The 18,049-nt window shown below is 42.1% G+C and overlaps 1 protein-coding gene across 1 annotated transcript in view; it reads left to right on the plus strand.

The window, feature by feature from the left end:
- Positions 1–455: 455 nt before the first annotated feature.
- The window catches only part of GPATCH1 (G-patch domain containing 1), a 54,824-nt gene continuing 37,230 nt past the window's right edge, over positions 456–18,049 (plus strand). The window contains exons 1-4 of the mRNA XM_068992700.1: positions 456–528; positions 7,378–7,512; positions 16,042–16,127; positions 17,768–17,928. Of these exons, the coding sequence (XP_068848801.1) occupies positions 456–528; positions 7,378–7,512; positions 16,042–16,127; positions 17,768–17,928 (455 nt within the window). The remainder of the gene's footprint in view (positions 529–7,377; positions 7,513–16,041; positions 16,128–17,767; positions 17,929–18,049) is intronic.

Genomic DNA, 18,049 nt, shown 5'->3' on the forward strand with positions numbered 1-18,049 from the left:
GCGCGCATGTGTGGGGTAGAGGCAAATTCCCCGCACATGACAGCGGTAGCACTGCGGGGAGCAGAGTCTACCAGCAGGTGAAGTTGGGGAAGGGTCTGGACCGGTTTCGGGAGGGGTGTGGGGCTGCGCAGATTTCATGGAGAACCAGCAGTCGGACAGCGGGGTGCGTTCCACTCTCTCCCAGGCGCCTCCTCCAGACCGGCACCTGGTGCAGTTAGGATGGGACGTCGTGGCATCCAAAGCCTCCGCGGCAACTCCTGCGGGGGTCTGCCTCCAACAAAACGGGTTTGAGAACCACCAGACGCAGATCCTAAGAAAGAAGATTGCCTGACGGGGTCAGCACTTTGCACGACTCACGCTTAGACCTCGTAGCAGTTCGCGGAGAAAAAAGTGCGGAATATATTTGGCCTCTTGAGGCCGCCGTAGCGAGGGGGCGGGGTCCGGAAGGGAGCAGTATGGCGGCGCTGGACAGTGACAGCGACGAGGATTTGGTCAGCTATGGAACTGGCCTGGAGCCGCTGGAAGAAGGTGCGGGCTACATTCGTCGCCAGGGCCTCTGGCAAACAGGCTGGGGGTCCAGGGTTCGGGGCCAAAACACTCAACCCTGTGCCAGACCTTTTCTGGCACTGGGGGAAAGGCTTGTGTGCTACGGGCTCTGGGAACAGCGACCAGAAAGGCGTGCACTGTGCTTTCGGGGTGCTTATATTTTGGAGGGACGGATGAAAGGCCCGGAGGGATGGGAAATAGAAAGATGACAATAGGTTCGTGTGAGAGCCGAGTTAGGGGAGCAGCGGTGGTCAGGCGATCATCTGTGTCGTCCTTTCCTACGACAGGACGTTTGCGTTCATATCTGAAACAGAGAAAGGAAGCAACGGTACGAAGATTTAGGTGAAGAGCATTTTAGGCAAGGCGAACAGTAAGTGCAAAGGCTCTGAAGTCGGAGCCAGTTTGGCAAATTGAGGAACAGGCCGGACTGTTGTGGGTGGAGCATACAGCACCCGGGCGAGGCCGGCAGAAGATGATCTCAGCGGAGGTAGGGGTTGAACCTTACTTGGTGTGGTCAGGGAGTTTGAATTTTAATACCAAGTGTAGAAGAGTCATGGGGGAGGGGTTACACAAAGGAGGGATGTATGTTTTTAGGTTTATTCTATCCTTGATTTTGTGAGTAGGCCGGTTGGGGGTGGGCAGGAGTGAAGCAGGGAGATTAGCAAAATTAGGGCGATGACGGTGGCGGCGGTAAGTAGTGGTGAGTTGAGAGTACTTTGAAAGCAGAGCTGACCGTGAACTTGCTGGTGGAATGTAGGGGTGAGAGCAAGATGAAGCAAGGTTCTCTTCCATGTTTCTGGTCTGATCCGCTTCATGACTTGATTTGTTCAGTAAAGTTTGCATTGACTCGCCAGTAAGGACTGATGGCAGTGCTAGCCCCGTGGAGGAAGACAAAGGAAATATGTGGGGGAGGAGTTATTTGCAGACTCCTTTTTTCCCCACCCCGACCTCATCCTGTCAGCTTGTTTGTGCTTCTGGGACATAGCCACTGATGACCCTCTTATTCCCTGCAAACAGTTCAAATCATTAGAAACTTGTGCCAGATGCTGGCCCTGTATCTATTCTCTGAGTACAAAAGACAAAGAAATGCTAGTCTCCTGAAAGCTTCTTATGTATTTAAAGACACCCCTTGCATTTCCTCTAAGACATCTCCGTACCACACTCAGTTCTCTAATAAATTCAGTTTAAAAAGTCCCCTCAACCCTAATTTGTCAAAGCTTTTATCCAAGTATGGGACCAGAGTGTGGGTAAAGTGGGGCCATCACTAGGTGCGTCCTTTATTTTAGGCTATATTTCTTTAATACAATCTAAGATTGCATGGGGTCTCCCCAGTGGCTCAGTGGTAAAGAATCTGTCAGCAGTTCAGGAGCGGCAGAAGATGTGGGTTCGATCCCTGGGTGGAGAAGATCCCCTGAAGAAGGGAATGGCTACCCCCTCCAATATTCTTGCCTGGAGAATCCCATGGACAGAGGAACCTGGCAGGCTACAGTCCATAGGGTCACCAAGAATCGGACACAACTGAAGTGACTTAGCATGAACACACAAGCACACAAGATCACAGTAGCTGTATCAGCAAACACATCATCCCATGATTCCAAGGAATTTATTGACAAAGATACTTGATTCAAGGAGTTTCGAATCTAGTTGAAAATAAAAGTATGTGATTCACAAGCGCTAAAGTATGTGATTCACAAGTCCTAAAGTATGTCAAGTAGAGGAGAAATAACCTACACAAGCTAACAGGGAAACCTGAGGAGGCAGGATAGGACCCCCTGAAAACTGGTTGAAATTTAGGTATGCAGAATGGGGAAGGGTTAAACACGCATGGGTGGAGGTTATTATAGCCTGTCAGGAAGGAGTTTGTCATTTCTATATTTCTGCTCACGGTTGTTTCCTTGTCAAGTGACATATTGTAACTCATCAACTATTTGATCCATATTTTTCTAATTCTTCCTGTTTTGATGGTGTACAAAATCTGGAATGAAGCCTAATGGTCTAGGCAGTCTTTTGAAGTAGAGTGAACTCTTTTTTTCCTGGCCTAAAATGATCTTTTAACTTCTCATCACTAGAAGTTTTTGAGGACTGATTCATTGTTACCTAAGCACTTTGAAGTTAAAACACACTCTGACTGCATTTTACGATATAACATACTAGACCAATAACCACTTTTACCTCCTGCTTTGAAACTTTAGTGACAGGTTAGACAAACATTGGTAGAGGAGAGACTCTATTATTTAATTAAAGTTGTTGGCCCTGACAGAAAGTTTTATTGGTTAAGAGACAGTGAAGGATTCCCTGACGGTCCAGTGATTAAAATATTTCGCCTTCCAATGCAGAGGGTGTGGGTTTGATCCCTGGTCAGAGAGCTAAGACCCCACATGACTTGGGGCCAAAAAACCAAGACATAAAACAAGCAATACTGTAACAAATTCAATAAAGACTTAAAACATGATCCACATTAAAAAAAAAATCTTAAAAAAAGACAGTGGAGCTTAGCTCAGTGCTCTGTGATGACCTAGAGAGTTGGGATGGGGGCTTGGGAAGGAGATATATATATATACACACACACACACACACACATATATATAGCTGATTCACATTGTTGTGCAACAGAAACTAACACAACATTGTAAAGCAGTTATATTCCAATTGAAAAAACAAACAGAACCTTCAGAAAAAAGAAGAGACAATGACTGATCTGTATACACAGACTCTTAGACACATAGCTGCTCTGGCCTGGAAGAAAGGGGCCTTGGGGCTTATCTTATCTTCCCTTAGATACATTCACTTGGCTGTAGAAACCTTCTCATCTCCAGCTCATCCTGCACTCAGATTAATAGGACCGTTTTCTCCTTCCCCCTGCTGTGATTCTCCCACTTGACTCCCAGTCACCCACAGGACATGCCCGGAGCCTGCAGCACTGTGTTCCATGGCTGCTGCCCCGTCTGTCCTTCTTATGTATGTATTTATTTAGTTTTGGCTGTTCTGGGTCTTAATTGCTGTGTGCGGGCTTTCTTTAGTTGCAGCGAGCAGGGGCTATTCTTTGTTGCTGTGCAGGGGCTTCTCATTGTGGTGACTTCTCTTGTTGCAGAGCACGGGCTCTAGAGCATGGGCTCCGTAGTTGTGTTGCCAGGGTTCAGCTGCCCCACAGCATGTGGGATATTCCTGGAGCAGGCATCGAACGTGTGTCCCCTGCATTGACAGGCAGATTCTTAACCACTGGACTACCAGGGAAGCCCCCGTCTGCTCTTCTGGTTCCATATTCCATGGCTTCCTTCCAGTCAGACTGTATTACTTTCTGTAACATCTTACCTTCCCCTGTTAGACCTTCTGTTTACTGTTTACTGATGGAATGAATGCCTCTGGGTGACTCTGATGTTGTGGGCCTTGCACATTGTCAGAGCAGTTCCTATACACACAGGTCTGCTCTGCTAGACTCTGAGTGCCTTGGGAACGGGAGTGGAGTTGTGTTTAGTTTTCCACACCCAAGTCTAGAACAGACCGGCTTCTTCCGGAAGATCCTCAGTAAAGTCCTGGTGGGGGACAAGTAAAGGACAGAATGGGTTGCATCCCTGACTTGAGTTGAAATCCGATTTCAGTTTTGTGCTTATTGCTTGTGAAACTTAAGGCACTTCTTTAATCAGAGCATCCTTATCAGGGTATGATAAATGAGATAATATGTGTGAAAAGAAAGGATTAGTTAGTATTAGCAGTGATAATTACCATAGGGCTCCCTAAAATGCCACTGCCCCCTGGTGTTTTCTTGTGCTGTGATTAGAGGTGGTGCCTCTCGCTCAGGAGCCCCATGGAGCCTAGTGGCTCCCACACTGCGTGGCCCCCAGCATCTGCTGCTGGGTTCTGCTTAGTTGTCGACCAATCTTATCTCCATTTTCAGCTCAGGAGTACCCGGAGAACCAGGCAAGACAGAACCTTGAGTTGGTGGGACCTGTCCTCTCTCACCTTAATGCGGTGGTTCGCAACTAGGGATGAATTTGCCCCCCAAGGGACTTTTGGCAATGTCTGGAGACATTTTTGGTTGTCATGCTTTATTGGGACAGGGGTGTTACTTGCATCTAGTGTTACAGGCTAGGGATGCTGCTAACCATGCTGTGGTGTACAAGTCAGTCCCGCCTACCTAGGAATTATCCAGCACAGACGCACCACTCCATCTTAGCCTGGAATCATGCCAGGTGCACCTGCGGTAATGGAGCATGTGGGCTGCGTTTCTAAGAAATGGTGAAAATCGTGGATTGGGGGACCCAAGTTGTGATTCAGTTCTTTAGAATGAAATGAAATTTCTAACTTATACTAACCAAGCTTTGCTATGGCCAGCGACTGTGCTCAGCTCCTCACATGTGGTTTTTAATCCTTAGCACCATCCTACAAGATGGTTCAGTTATTACCCTAATTTTGTAGTCATGGAGACTGAGGCTTAGAGAAGTCAAGAAACTTGCCTAAGGTCACAAACCTAGCAAGTAGGAGGGTAGGTTATATTCTAGAAATGACGTAAAGTCTCCATAAGCTACAAGTAAGAATTTAGGACTATGAGGGTAAACATTTGTTTACTTTTTGTTCCATTATCCAGAAGTAGTGACTGGCTTAATTATTGCAGTAACAGGTGCCCAGGGCCTTAGAACATGTCTTACCTACGGTATGTGCTACTATTTTGTTGGTGTTCAGTCACCAAGTTGTGTCCGACTCTTTGAGATCCCATGGACTGCAGCTTGCCAGGCTTCCCTCTCCCTCACCATCTCCCAGAGTTTGCCCAAGTTCATCTCCACTGAATCGGTGATGCCATCCAACTATTTCATCCTCTGTCACCCTCTTCTTCTGCCTTCAATCTTTCCTAGCATCAGGATCTTTTACAATGAGTCAGCTGTTTGCATCAGGTGGTCAAAATATTGTAGCTTCAGCTTCAGCATCAGTCCTTCCAAGGAGTATTCAAGGTTGATTTCTTTTAAGAATGACTGGTTTGCTTTCCAAGGGATCTCAAGAGTCTTCTCCAGCACCACAATTCGAAAGCATCAATTCTTCTGTGCTCTGCCTTCTTTACTGTCCAGCTCGCACATCTGTACATGTCTGCTGGAAAGACCGTAGCCTTAACTACTACCAATAGCAATAGAAGCTGGTACTTTAAAGGTATTTATTTGGATGTCCCTCTTTTTACCAAGCACTTTACATGCATTTTCTGATCTAATTTGCATAACGACTCTATGAAATAGATGTTGCTATTAGTGTCATCTCTATTTTACAGATGAGGAAATTGAGGCACAGAGAGGTTAAGATGACCAGAATCCCAGTGCTAGTAAAGGTGGGCTTGCTGTGACTCCACTCGGAGCACTTAACTACTATGTAACTTGCTTTCTGAATTGAATGTTTGAAAATAACTTGATGGTTACTTTTTATTTTTAATAGATAACAGACATTTTCATTGGAATTGATAAAATTAGGCAGTATTTTGTGCTGTAGTACCTGAAACTTTAAACATAGGGAATTTACAGGTGAGACTGAAATTTTTGTTTGTTTGGGTTTTTGTGGCTGAAGCTCGTGGGCTGAGGAGCCTGGTGGGCTACAGTCCATGGGGTCATAAAGAGTGGGACACAACTGAGAGACTAAGCACACAAACACATATGTCATGGGGGATCTCAGTTCCCTGACCGGGGATCAAACCTGTGCCCCCTTGTGATGGAAGCCCAGAGTCTTAACCACTGGACAGCCAGAGAAGCCCAAAGGCTAAAATGTTTTAAATTCCTGTTTTGTTTGTGTGATATTTTGTTGGACTTCCCTGGTGGTTCTGACGGTGAAGAATCTGCCTGCAATGCAGGAGACCCAGGTTTGATCCCTGGGTTGGGAAGATCCCCTGGAGAAGGGAATGGCTACCCACTCCAGGATTCTTGCCTGGAGAATCCCATGGACAGAGGAGCCTGGTGGGCTCCCATGGGGTTGCAAAGAGTCCGACACGACTGAGCTACTAACACTCACTCACTAGTTTGTATGATTTAGCAACTCAGCCCTTTCCAGCAAAGTAGGAAAAGGAATAAATTTAAAAAAACAATAACTGTAGTCCATGGGGTTGCAAAGAGTCAGACACAACTTAGCAAATAAACGACAACAAAACTATGGAATCAAGAGAGTTCCAGAAATAAGGAAACTTAAGCTTTGGGGAAAACGGGCAATATCAGTGGAAAAATTCTGGACTCAGGGATACCATGAATTTCCAGAAGAGATGTAGAAGTGCTTCCCTCTGCCATAACCCTCTGCACGCTCTGTGCCGCTCCAGCAGCTTGCTTGCCTGACTGCCAGCATGTTTCACCTCCATGGGTTGGAACCCTTGCCCCAGTGTAATTCAGTTTCATAATGGAACTTAGTGGGAAGATCAGGCCACTTTTGCTAAAACTTATTTCTAATATAAATATTAAAAGATATCTATAATTTTCTTAGAACTGTAAAGAAAATATATATAAAATATTAAATATATTGTTTTAATTGATAAAACATATTGTTTGATTATATATATTGTTTTCTAAGCTACACACTCTATTAAAATCTAGGAAAAGCAACTTGAATTATATTTGAAACTACAAGAAGTGAACAATTGATTATGTTTAAGAAATGATCTTTGGGACTTCTCTGGCAGTCCAGTGGGTAGGACTCAGTGGTTCCACTGTGGGGGACCTGGGTGGGATCCCTGGTCAGGGAACTGAAATTCTGTGAACTGTGTGGCATGGCCAAAAAATAAATAAATAAAACAGTGATCTTTCCCCTAAATCCTCTATAACCTTCCACTGCCTTCTCTCTCACTCAAAAAAAATTTTTTTTTTTCTTTTTCAGGTGAGAGACCAAAGAAGCCAATTCCTCTTCAGGATCAGACCGTCAGAGATGAAAAAGGAAGGTATAAACGATTTCATGGAGCCTTTAGTGGAGGTTTCTCTGCTGGTTACTTCAACACTGTTGGCTCAAAAGAAGGTAGGATTTTCTTAATTACAGCGACTGTATGGCTAAAGCAAATGATTGAAATAAGATTTTCATTCCTCTGCTCCCCTCACCCCCACCCCCAGCAATGCTCCCTTTAAAAAAACTTTAAAAAACATATTAGTATAGGGTTAGCTGAAAAGTTTGTTTGGGTTTTTCCGCACAATGTAATAGAAAGGTATTGGCCAACCCAGTAAGTACACTGTAGTCATTTGTGTTCTTTGGATGTTTACAGAGTGAACTTGTACGTTGTTTATTGATTACAACCTGAAGGTTTGACTTTAAAAAAATAAATAGATACATCCTAACCAGATAATTGGACTTCCCAGGTGGCACTACTGGTAAAGAACCCACCTGCCAATACAGAAGACCTAAGAGATGAGGGTTCGATCCCTGAGTGGGGAAGATCCCTGGGAGGAGAGCGTGGCAACCCGCTCTAGCATTCTTGCCTGGAGAATCCCATGGACAGAGGAGCCTGGCGGGCTACAGTCCATGGGGTCGTGGAGAGTCAGACACGACTGGAGCGACCTAGCACAGCACAGCACAGCCAGGAGATTAGATGATGATAGTGGCTTCTGGTTTCTACTGCATCTCGCATCGGGCAGTGTGCTCGCGCAGTTCACTTGGGGCATCACCACCTCACATGACTCAGTGCCCAAGTAGGGCAAGGGTCACCGCTGTTTTGTGGGTGAGGGCACTGCAGGTCTTGGCCCTGGGGCCCACAGTATCCCTTCTCAGTACATGTTGTCTACCTGGAGAAAAGAAAAGTCAACCAAATTTTTTTACATCATGCAACATCGTAAATTCTGTACTGTTCAATGCATGTTTTTAAAAAATGTTTTAACAGAGAAATTGAAAGAAAATGACTTATGTATATCAAATATGAATTAAAATGACTGATTAACTCACCTAGCAATTATTAAGAACAAGATGAGCCAAATCTGTCATAGATTTTTTAAAAAAAATTACTCATACATAACAGTGATAGTAAAATAAAGATGGAAAACGATACAAGAAAGTGGAAGGTAGAAAGCAGGTAAGAAAAATAATTAGGGTAAATAGGATGGTTTAAAGTTCAATATCAAGAATGTATAAAGATCAATTCAATGAGCAAATGATCAAAGTATTTGAACAGTTTATTACAGAAATGCTACATAGAATGTTCAGCCTTATTATTATGAAAAGCAAAATTAGATAACTAAGGCATTATTAAAGAAGCATATTTATAAAATGTTAAAAATGGCAGTAGGGCTTGTGAAGAAAGAAATATATGAGTATACTACTGGTGGTTATAATTATGGCTGTATGTATATTATAATTAAAAAGTAAGACCAGCTCAAATGATTAGTCTTTACAGATAGACTGTGATATGTTAATACACTGGAATATCTCCTTACCTTTAGGAGTGACAGATTCAAGCACTGTGCAGCTACAGGGCAAAGACTGTAGGAATCCAAAATGGGGAAGCTGCTGGGCCCAGTGTATTCCCTGGGAGAGCTGACCTTCACTCTCCTGGAGTTTCTCCCAAATTGTCCTGGAAGCCTGCTCCACCCACATACTGGGTATAGGTCTGCTCCATACTCCTCAGCTCCTCAAGCCTCTGGCAGGAAGTCAGAAAGGACGTGAGAGAAAATTTAAACAGTTTTTCTTAGAGGGTTCTGGATAAATTTGACTTCCAGTGCAGTTTCTCTCTGTAGGCACGGCACAGGCTTGGTTACCATGAGTGGGGAACAGGGGTGTTACAGGACTCAGGAATTTGATGGAGTTGGGGGCCTGGTATGGATGGCCGTTGCTGACCTTAGACTGTGCTGTGCTAGGTTGCTCAGTCGTGTCTGACTCTTTGAAACACCATGGACTGTACCCTGCCAGGCTCCTCTGTCCATGGGATTCTCCAGGCAAGAATGCTGGAGTGGTTTGCCATTTCCTCCTCCAAGGGATCTTCCTAACCCAGGGATTGAGCCCAGGTCTCCCGCACTACAGGTGGTTTCTTTACCGTCTGAGCCACCAGGGAAACCACCCTTAGACTAACCAGGTTGAATCCTTTCATGGCTGACTAATGCACTTGAGGTAGTGTTTCTTTGATATGTTAGTGTGTGCATGTTAAGTTGCTTCAGTCCTGTCTGACTCTTTGCAACCCAATGGACTGCCCACCTGGCTCCTCTGTCCATGCAGTTCTCCAGGCAAGAATACCAGAGTGGGTTGCCATGCTCTCCTCCAGGGGATCTTTCCTAACACAGGGATCGTACCCGTGTATCCTGCAGCTCCCACATTGCAGGTGGATTCTTTACAGCTGAGCCACCAGGGAAGCCCCTTGATATATTAGTGTATTTTGCTATCCTGGTGGTCTCAGGGAGGTCCTTCCTTTTAAGGTGATCTTACATCTTTCTTCTCAGATCTAGTTAGGTTCCTTTCACTGTTTAACTTTCTTTTTTTTTAATTTATTTTTTTATTGAAGGATAATTGCTTTACAGAATTTTGTTGTCTTCTGTCAAACCTCAACATGAATCAGCCATAGGTATACGTATATCCCCTCCCTTTTGAACCTCCCTCCCATCTCCCGCCCCATCCCACCCCTTTAGGTTGATGCAGAGACCCTGTTTGAGTTTCCTGAGCCATACAGCAAATTCCCTTTGGCTATCTATTTTACATATGGTAATGTAAGTTTCCATGTTGCTCTTTCCATACATCTCACCCTCTCCTCCCCTCTCCCCATGTCCATAAGTCTTTTCTCTATGTCTGTTTCTCCACTGTTGCCCTGTAAATAAATTCTTCAGTATCATTTCTCTAGATTCCATATATCTGCATTAAAATACGATTTTTTCTCTTTCTCTTTCTGACTCACTTCACTCTGTATAATAGGTTCTAGGTTCATCCACCTCATCAGAACGGACTCAAAAGCATTCATTTTTATGGCTGAGTAATATTCCATTGTACATATGTACCACAGCTTCTTTATCCATTCATCTGTCGATGGACATCTAGGGTGCTTCCATGTTCTAGCTATTGTAAATAGTGCTGCAGTGAACAATGGGATACATGTATCTTTTTCAATTTTGGTTTCCTCAGGGTATATGCCTAGGAGTGGGATTACTGGGTCATATGGTGATTTTATTCCTCTTTTTTTAAGGAATCTCCATACCGTCTTCCATAGTGACTGTATCAGTTTACATTCCCACCAGCAGTGCAAAAGCTTTCCCTTTTCTTCACACCCTCTCAAGCATTTATTGTTTGTAGACTTTTTGATGATGGCCATTCTGACTCATGTGAGGTGATATCTCATTGTAGTTTTGATTTGCATTTCTCTAATAATGAGCGATGTTGAGCATCTTTTCATGTGCTTGTCGGCCATCTGTATGTCTTCTTTGGAGAAATGTCTTTTTAGGTCTTTTTCCCACTTTTTGATTGGGTTGTTTGTTTTTCTGGCATTGAGTTGTATGAGCTGCTTGAATATTTTGGAAATTAATCCTTTGTCAGTTGTTTCATTTGCTATTATTTTCTCCCATTCTGACGATTATCTTTTCACCTTGCTTATAGTTTCCTTTGCTGTGCAAAAGCTTTTAAATTTAATCAGGTCCCACTTGTTTACTTTTCTTTTTATTTCTGTTACTCTAGGATGTGGGTCATAGAGGATCTTGCTTTGATTTATGTCATTGAGTGTTCTGCCAATGTTTTCCTCTAAGAGTTTTATAGTTTCTGGTCTTACATTTAGGTCTTTAATCCATTTGAGTTTATATTTGTGTATGGTGTTAGGAAGTATTCTAATTTCATTCTTTTACATGTAGCTGTCTAGTTTTCCCAGCACCATTTATTGAAAAGGCTGCCTTTGCTCCATTGTATATTCTTGCCTCCTTTGTCAAAAATAAGGTACCCATAGGTCCATGGGTTTGTTTCTGGGCTTTCTGTCTTGTTCTGTTGGTCTAGACTTCTGTTTTTGTGCCAGTGCCATACTGTCTTAATGACTGTAGCTTTGTAGTATAATCTGAAGTCAGGAGAGTTGATTCCTCCAGCCCCATTCTTCTTTCTCAAGACTGCTTTGGCTATTTGAGGGCTTTTGTATTTCCTTATGAATTGTGAAATTTTTTGTTCTAGTTCTGTGAAAAATGCAATTGGTAATTTGATAGGGATCACATTGAATCTGTAGATTGCATTTGGTAGTATAGTCATTTTCACAATATTGATTCTTCCTACCCAGGAATATAGAATATCTCTCCATCTGTTTATGTTGTCTTTGATTTCTTTCATCAGTGTCTTATAATTTTCTGTGTACAGTTCTTTTGTCTCCTTAGGTAAGTGTATTCCTAGATATTTAATTCTTTTTGTTGCAATGGTGAATGGGATTGATTCCTTAATTTCTCTTTCTGATTTTTCATTGTTAGTATATACATATGCAAGTGATATCTGTGTATTGATTTTGTATACTGCAACTTTGCTAAATTCACTGATTAGCTCTAGTAATTTTCTGATACTATCTTCAGGGTTTTCTATGTACAGTATCATGTCATCTGCAAACAGTTAGAGCTTTACTTCTTTTCTGACCTGGGTTCCTTTTATTTCGTTTTCTTCTCTGATTGCTAGGACTTCCAGAACTATGTTGAATATTAGTGGTGAAAGCAGACACCCTTGTCTTGTTCCTGATCTTAGGAGGAATGCTTTCAGTTTTTCACCATTGAGAATAATGTTTGCTGTAGGCTTATCATATACAGCCTTTACTATGTTGAGATAGGTTCCTTCTATGCCCAGTTTTTGAAGGGTTTTAATCATAAATGGGTGCTGAATTTTGCCAAAGGCTTTTTCTGCATCTATTGAGATGATCATATGGTTTTTGTCTTTCACTTTGTTAGTATGGTGTGTCACATTGATTGATTTGTGTATATTGAAGAATCCTTGAACTCCTGGAAGAAACCCAACTTGATCATGGTATATGAGCTTTTTGATGTGTTGCTGAATTCTGTTTGCTACAATTTTGTTGAGGATTTTTGCATCTATGTTTATCAGTGATATTGGCCTGCACTTTTCTTTTATCGTGTTGTCTTCTGGTTTTGGTATCAGGGTGACGGTGGCCTTATAGAATGAGTTTGGAAGTGTTCCTTCCTCTGCAGTCTTTTGAAAGAGTTTTAGAAGGATAGGCATTAGCTTTTCTATACATGTTTGATAGAATTCTCCTGTGAAGCCATCTGGTCCTGGGCTTTTGTTTTTGGGGAGATTTTTGGTTACAGCTTCAATTTCAGTGCTTGTAATTGGGTTGTTCATAATTTCTATTTCTTCCTGGTTCAGTCTTGGAAGATTGACCTTTTCTAAGAATCTGTGATTTTCTTCCAGGTTATCCATTTTATTGCCATATGGTTGTTCATAATAGTTTCTTATAATCCTTTGTATTTCTGCATGGTCTGTTGTAACCTCTCCTTTTTCATGTCTAATTTTGTTGATATGATTGTTCTCTTTTTTTCTTGATGAGTCTGGCTAAAGGTTCGTCAATTTTGTTTATCATCTCAAAGGATCAGCTTTTAGTTTTATTAATCTTTACTATTGTTTCTTTCATTTCTTTTAAATTTATTTTTGCTTCAACCTTTAGATTTCTTTCCTTCTACTAATTTTGGGGTTTTTTTGTTCTTCTTTTTCCAGTTGTTTTACGTGTAAAGTTAGGTTGTCTATTTGATGTTTTTCTTGTTTCTCGAAGTAGGAATGTTTTGCTATGAACTTTCCTCTTAGAACTGCTTTTCCTGCATCCCATAGGTTTTGAGTTGTTGTGTTTTCATTGTCATTTGTTTCTAGAAATTTTTTGATTTCCCTTTTGATTTCTTCAGTAACCTGCTGTTTCCTTAGAAATGTGTTGTTTAATCTCCATGTGTTTGTGTTTCTTACAGTTTTTTTTTCTTGTAATTGATATCTAGTTTCATAGTGTTGTGGCTGGAGAAGATGCTTGATATGATTTCAGTTTTCTTAAACTTACTGAGGTTTGATTTGTGACCCACGATGTGATGATGTCTCCTGGAAAATGTTCCATATGCACTTAAGAAGAAGGTGTATTCTTCTGCATTTGGATGGAATGTCCTGAAGATATCAAGGAGATCCGTCTCATCTAATGTATCATTTAGGCCTTGTGTTCCTTATTAATTTTCTGTTTTGATGATCTGTCCATTGGTGTGAGTGGGGTGTTAAAGTCTCCTACTATTATTGTGTTACTGTCAGTTTCTCCTTTTATGTCTATTAGTGTTTGTCTTATGTACTGAGGTGCTCCTATGTTGGGTGCATAGATATTTACAATTGTTATGTTTTCCTCTTGGATTAAGCCCTTGATCATTATTTAGTATCTTTCCTTATCTCTTGTAATCTTCCTTATTTCAAGGTCTATTATGTCTGATGTGAAGATTGCTACTCCAGCTTTCTTTTGCTTCCCATTTGCATGCAATATATTTTTCCATCCTCTCACTTTCAGTCTATACGTGTCTTGAGGTCTGAAGTGGATTTCTTGTAGACAGCATATATATGGGTCCTATTTTTATATTCATTCAGCCAGTCTGTGTCTTTTGGTTGGAGCTTTTAATCCATTTACATTGAAAGTAATTATCGATATATATGTTCCTATTGCCATTTTCTTAATTGTTTGGGGTTGATTTTGTAGATCTTTTTTCTTCTCTTGTGTTTTTTGACTATATAAGTCCATTTAACATTTGTTGTAGAGCTGGTTTGATGGTACCGAGTTCTCTTAACTTCTGCTTGTCTGAAAAGCTTTTTATTTCTCCATCAATTTTGAATGAGATCCTTGCCAGGTACAGTAATCTTGGTGGTAGATTTTTCCCTTTCAGTACTTTAAATATATCTTGCCATTCCCTTTTGGCCTGCAGAGTTTCTGCTGAAAGATCAGCTGTTAAGCATATGGGGTTTCCCTTGTATGTTACTTGTTGCTTCTCCCTTGCCTGGTTTTAATATTCTTTCTTTGTGTTTAGTCTTTGTTAGTTTGATTAGTATGTGTCTTGGTGTGTTTCTCCTTGGGTTTATCCTGTATGGGACTCTTTGTGCTTCTTGGACTTGATTGACTATTTCCTTTTCCATGTTGGGAAATTTTTCAACTGTAATCTCTTTGAAATTTTTCTCATACCCTTTCTTTTCCTCTTCTTCTTCTGGGACCCCAGTAGTTCGAATGTTGGTGCATTTGATATTGTTGCAGAGGTCTCTGAGACCATCCTCAGTTCTTTTCATTCTTTTTACTTTATTCTGTTCTTCAGAAATTATTTCCACCATTTTTTCTTCCAGCTCACCGATTGTCCTTCTGCTTCAGACATTCTGCTATTGATTCCTTCTTGAGTTTTTTTAATTTCAGTAATTGTGTTGTTTGTCTCTGCATGTTTATTCTTTAATTCTTCTAGGTCTTTGTTAATTGATTCTTGCATTTTCTCCATTTTGTTTTCAAGGTTTTTGATCATCTTTACTGTCATTATTCTGAATCCTTTTTCAGATACTTTGCCTATTTCCTCTTCATTTATTTGGACTTCTGTGTTTCTAGTTTGTTCCTTCATTTGTGTAGTGTTTCTCTGCCTTTTCATTATTATTTTTTTTAAACTTATTGTGTTTGAGATCTCCTTTTCCCAGGCTTCAAGGTTGAATTCTTTCTTCCTTTTGGTTTCTGCCCTTCTAAAGTTGGTCTAGTGGTGTGTGTAAGCTTATATAGGGTGAGATTTGTGCTAAGTTTTTGTTTGTTTTTTCTCTGATGACCAAGGCTGACGGAGGTGGTATTCCTGTCTGTTGATGATTGGGTTTGTATTTTTGTTTTGTTTGTTGTTTAGATGAGGCGTCCTGCACAGGGTGCTACTGATGGTTGGGTGATGTTGGCTCTTGTATTCAAGTGGTTTCCTTTGTGTGAGTTCTCACTATTTGATACTTGCTAGGGTTAGTTCCCTCGTAGTCTAGGATCTTGGAATCAGTGCTCCCACTCCAAAGGCTCAGGGCCTGAACTCTGTTTATCCATGCAGCTTTTCATCCACTCAACCATCAGGTGTTCTGATGATCCCGCTGTGCTCCAGGCACAGAGCTCTGAGCTGAGGACTCAAAGACGAAGGGTTCTTGCACATAAGAGAGTAAGAGAGTGTGTATTCTCTCTCTGATGACTGTTCTGGGAGCCTGCTTTTGAATTGCTGGCTCAGGAACCCAGGCTCCTGCCATGTTGTGGCTCCATGTTCCTCTAAGTCCTTGGAGTTCTCTCTGTTCAATCATCTCAGTTCAGTTCAGTCACTCAGTCATGTCCAACCCACTGTTTAGCTTTCAATGTATAATTTGATTTCTCTTGGTTGCAAATTCTTCTGGGGAAAGAAGAATTTCTCACTGTATCCCCTAAGTTCTGACAACAGGGCATGTGGAAATTAAAAGTTCATGTGGCCTAATTGTGTCTATGTAAGCAGTGAGCTGAGAAGTCACTGAGAATTTGTAGTTATTGGAGGTTTCAATTCCATATGTGTTATTTAGTTATTTAGTCATAAACCAAAATACCATCTATGATTATAATGTTCTAAACTCTTTTCTTTCAAGGATGGACACCCTCTTCCTTCGTGTCTTCACGACAGAACAGAGCAGACAAGTCTGTTCTTGGTCCCGAAGATTTTATGGATGAAGAGGTGGGTGTGCAGAACTGTAACCACCAGTTTGCCAGTGGGATGTGGGTGGGCAGTTGCTGTAGCACCTTCTCTCTTCCTGGAAAGTCCAGTGTACGATCTCCTCTTTGTAAGATTTTATCTTTTTGGTATTTGGACTTTATAGTGCCCTGTACGTGAATGGATTCTCATTCATTGGTGTAGTGCCTGAACAGGCTGGTGCCAGTTTCTAAAGTCAAGAGTGTAAGCAGAAGGTCATATAATGGCAGATTTACTTGAAAATGCCCCAACTGCCCCAAAAGTGCAACGTCTGCTGAGCTGAGTCCATAGCCTTCCACAGCGACTCTTAAAACACAAACTGCTGTTTCAGTTCAGTTCAGTTCAGTCGCTCAGTTGTGTCCGACTCTTTGTGACCCCATGAACCGCAGCACACCAGGCCTCCCTGTCCATCACCAACTCCCAGAGTTCACCCAAACTCATGTCCATGGAGTTGGTGATGCCATACTGCTGTTTAAGGAGGAGTAAATGACTAGAGAAAGGAGTGAAAGGAAGTCCCATGCAGGCATTTGCGTGTCTCATTAAAGCGACTGTGACCGCCAGCTTCTTAGGCTAAACAGTTGGGGGTTCGAAAGTGGTCCTGCAGCCCAAAGGTTGGGCTCTGTTTTCTTATAAAATTAAACCTGTTCTTTAAAACCTATTCATGGGTTCATTTGTGATAAAGATTAAATAAAGTACTTATTTCAGCATGCTTTAGGCTGCCGGTGAAAGGCCAGGGGTGGTCCTTTTCCTGTTTGACCTGTGTAATCTACGAGGAAGCATATCTAATGAAACAAGTCTGGATGTCAGCGGGTCCCAGGTTCTTAGTAATCTTCTGCACGTCAGCTTGTCCTTACATGAGCTTTCTTTGCCATTGTGAGGTGGCTGTGGTAGTTCAAGGTGGCACGTTTGTGATGACGTTACCCAGTGGAAGGAGGACTTTCTTCTTGGAATCTTTTCTTGAGAGCAAAGAAACCATCTGGTGGTTTTCCCTCACATCTGCTCTGGTGAATTCTTTTATACCCATTCTTAAAGCAGTCCCTGGCAGGGAAAATGGGATCAGAATGCCTGGCTTAGATAAGACATGAACCACAGCCCGCCTCCTGAACCCTCCATACCCCACCAGAGACACCAATCCTGAAGTGCACGGTGGCTCAGAGCAAGGCTGGTGCCTGGATAGCCTCAGTGCTCCCGTGGGGAAAGAGGAAAGGGCCTTGGATTTTGGACAGGCTGCCGATGGTAACTGCTTCAGTAAACCCAAAAGCTCCTAACGCTAAGCCGGGCACAGAGGTGCTCCTGAATACTTGCTGACTGCGACTCTAAGATTACCCCCTTCACACTTGACCTTTGAGATATTGTCCAAGAAGAACAAACAATACAGCCCTTACTTCCTGTCTTCCTAGGGTGGCATTGCCTATAGTGGCTTCAATGAGCAGCCACTGTCAAGCAACTTTGTTGTTGGCCGCTGGCCTTAACTTATCCAAAATCACTGAAAATCAGCTGCTCTGCTGATCCTTAACTCAGTTTCATAGTTTTAACATTTTTTTTTCAGAGAAATAAAGCCATGTGATGAATCATAATTACTTCCCAAATAATGTGAGTAATTCTGTCTTTTTTTTTTTGTAAAGGATCTTAGTGAATTTGGGATAGCACCTAAATCGATTGTTACCACAGACGATTTTGCTTCTAAAACCAAAGATCGGATACGAGAAAAGGCTCGGCAGTTAGCAGCGGCTACTGCCCCTATTCCTGGAGCCACTCTGCTTGATGACCTGATAACACCAGCGAAGTAAGAAGGATTTTTTTGGTAATTAATTCATTTATGTGGCTGCACTGGGTCTTGGTTGAGGCTTCTAGGACCCTTGATCTTGGCACGCAGGCTCTTTTAGTTGCAGCTTGTGGGATCAGCT

The sequence above is a fragment of the Capricornis sumatraensis genome, chromosome 20 (genome assembly GCF_032405125.1).
Source record: "Capricornis sumatraensis isolate serow.1 chromosome 20, serow.2, whole genome shotgun sequence".
In the NCBI taxonomy this organism is placed as follows: domain Eukaryota; kingdom Metazoa; phylum Chordata; class Mammalia; order Artiodactyla; family Bovidae; genus Capricornis; species Capricornis sumatraensis.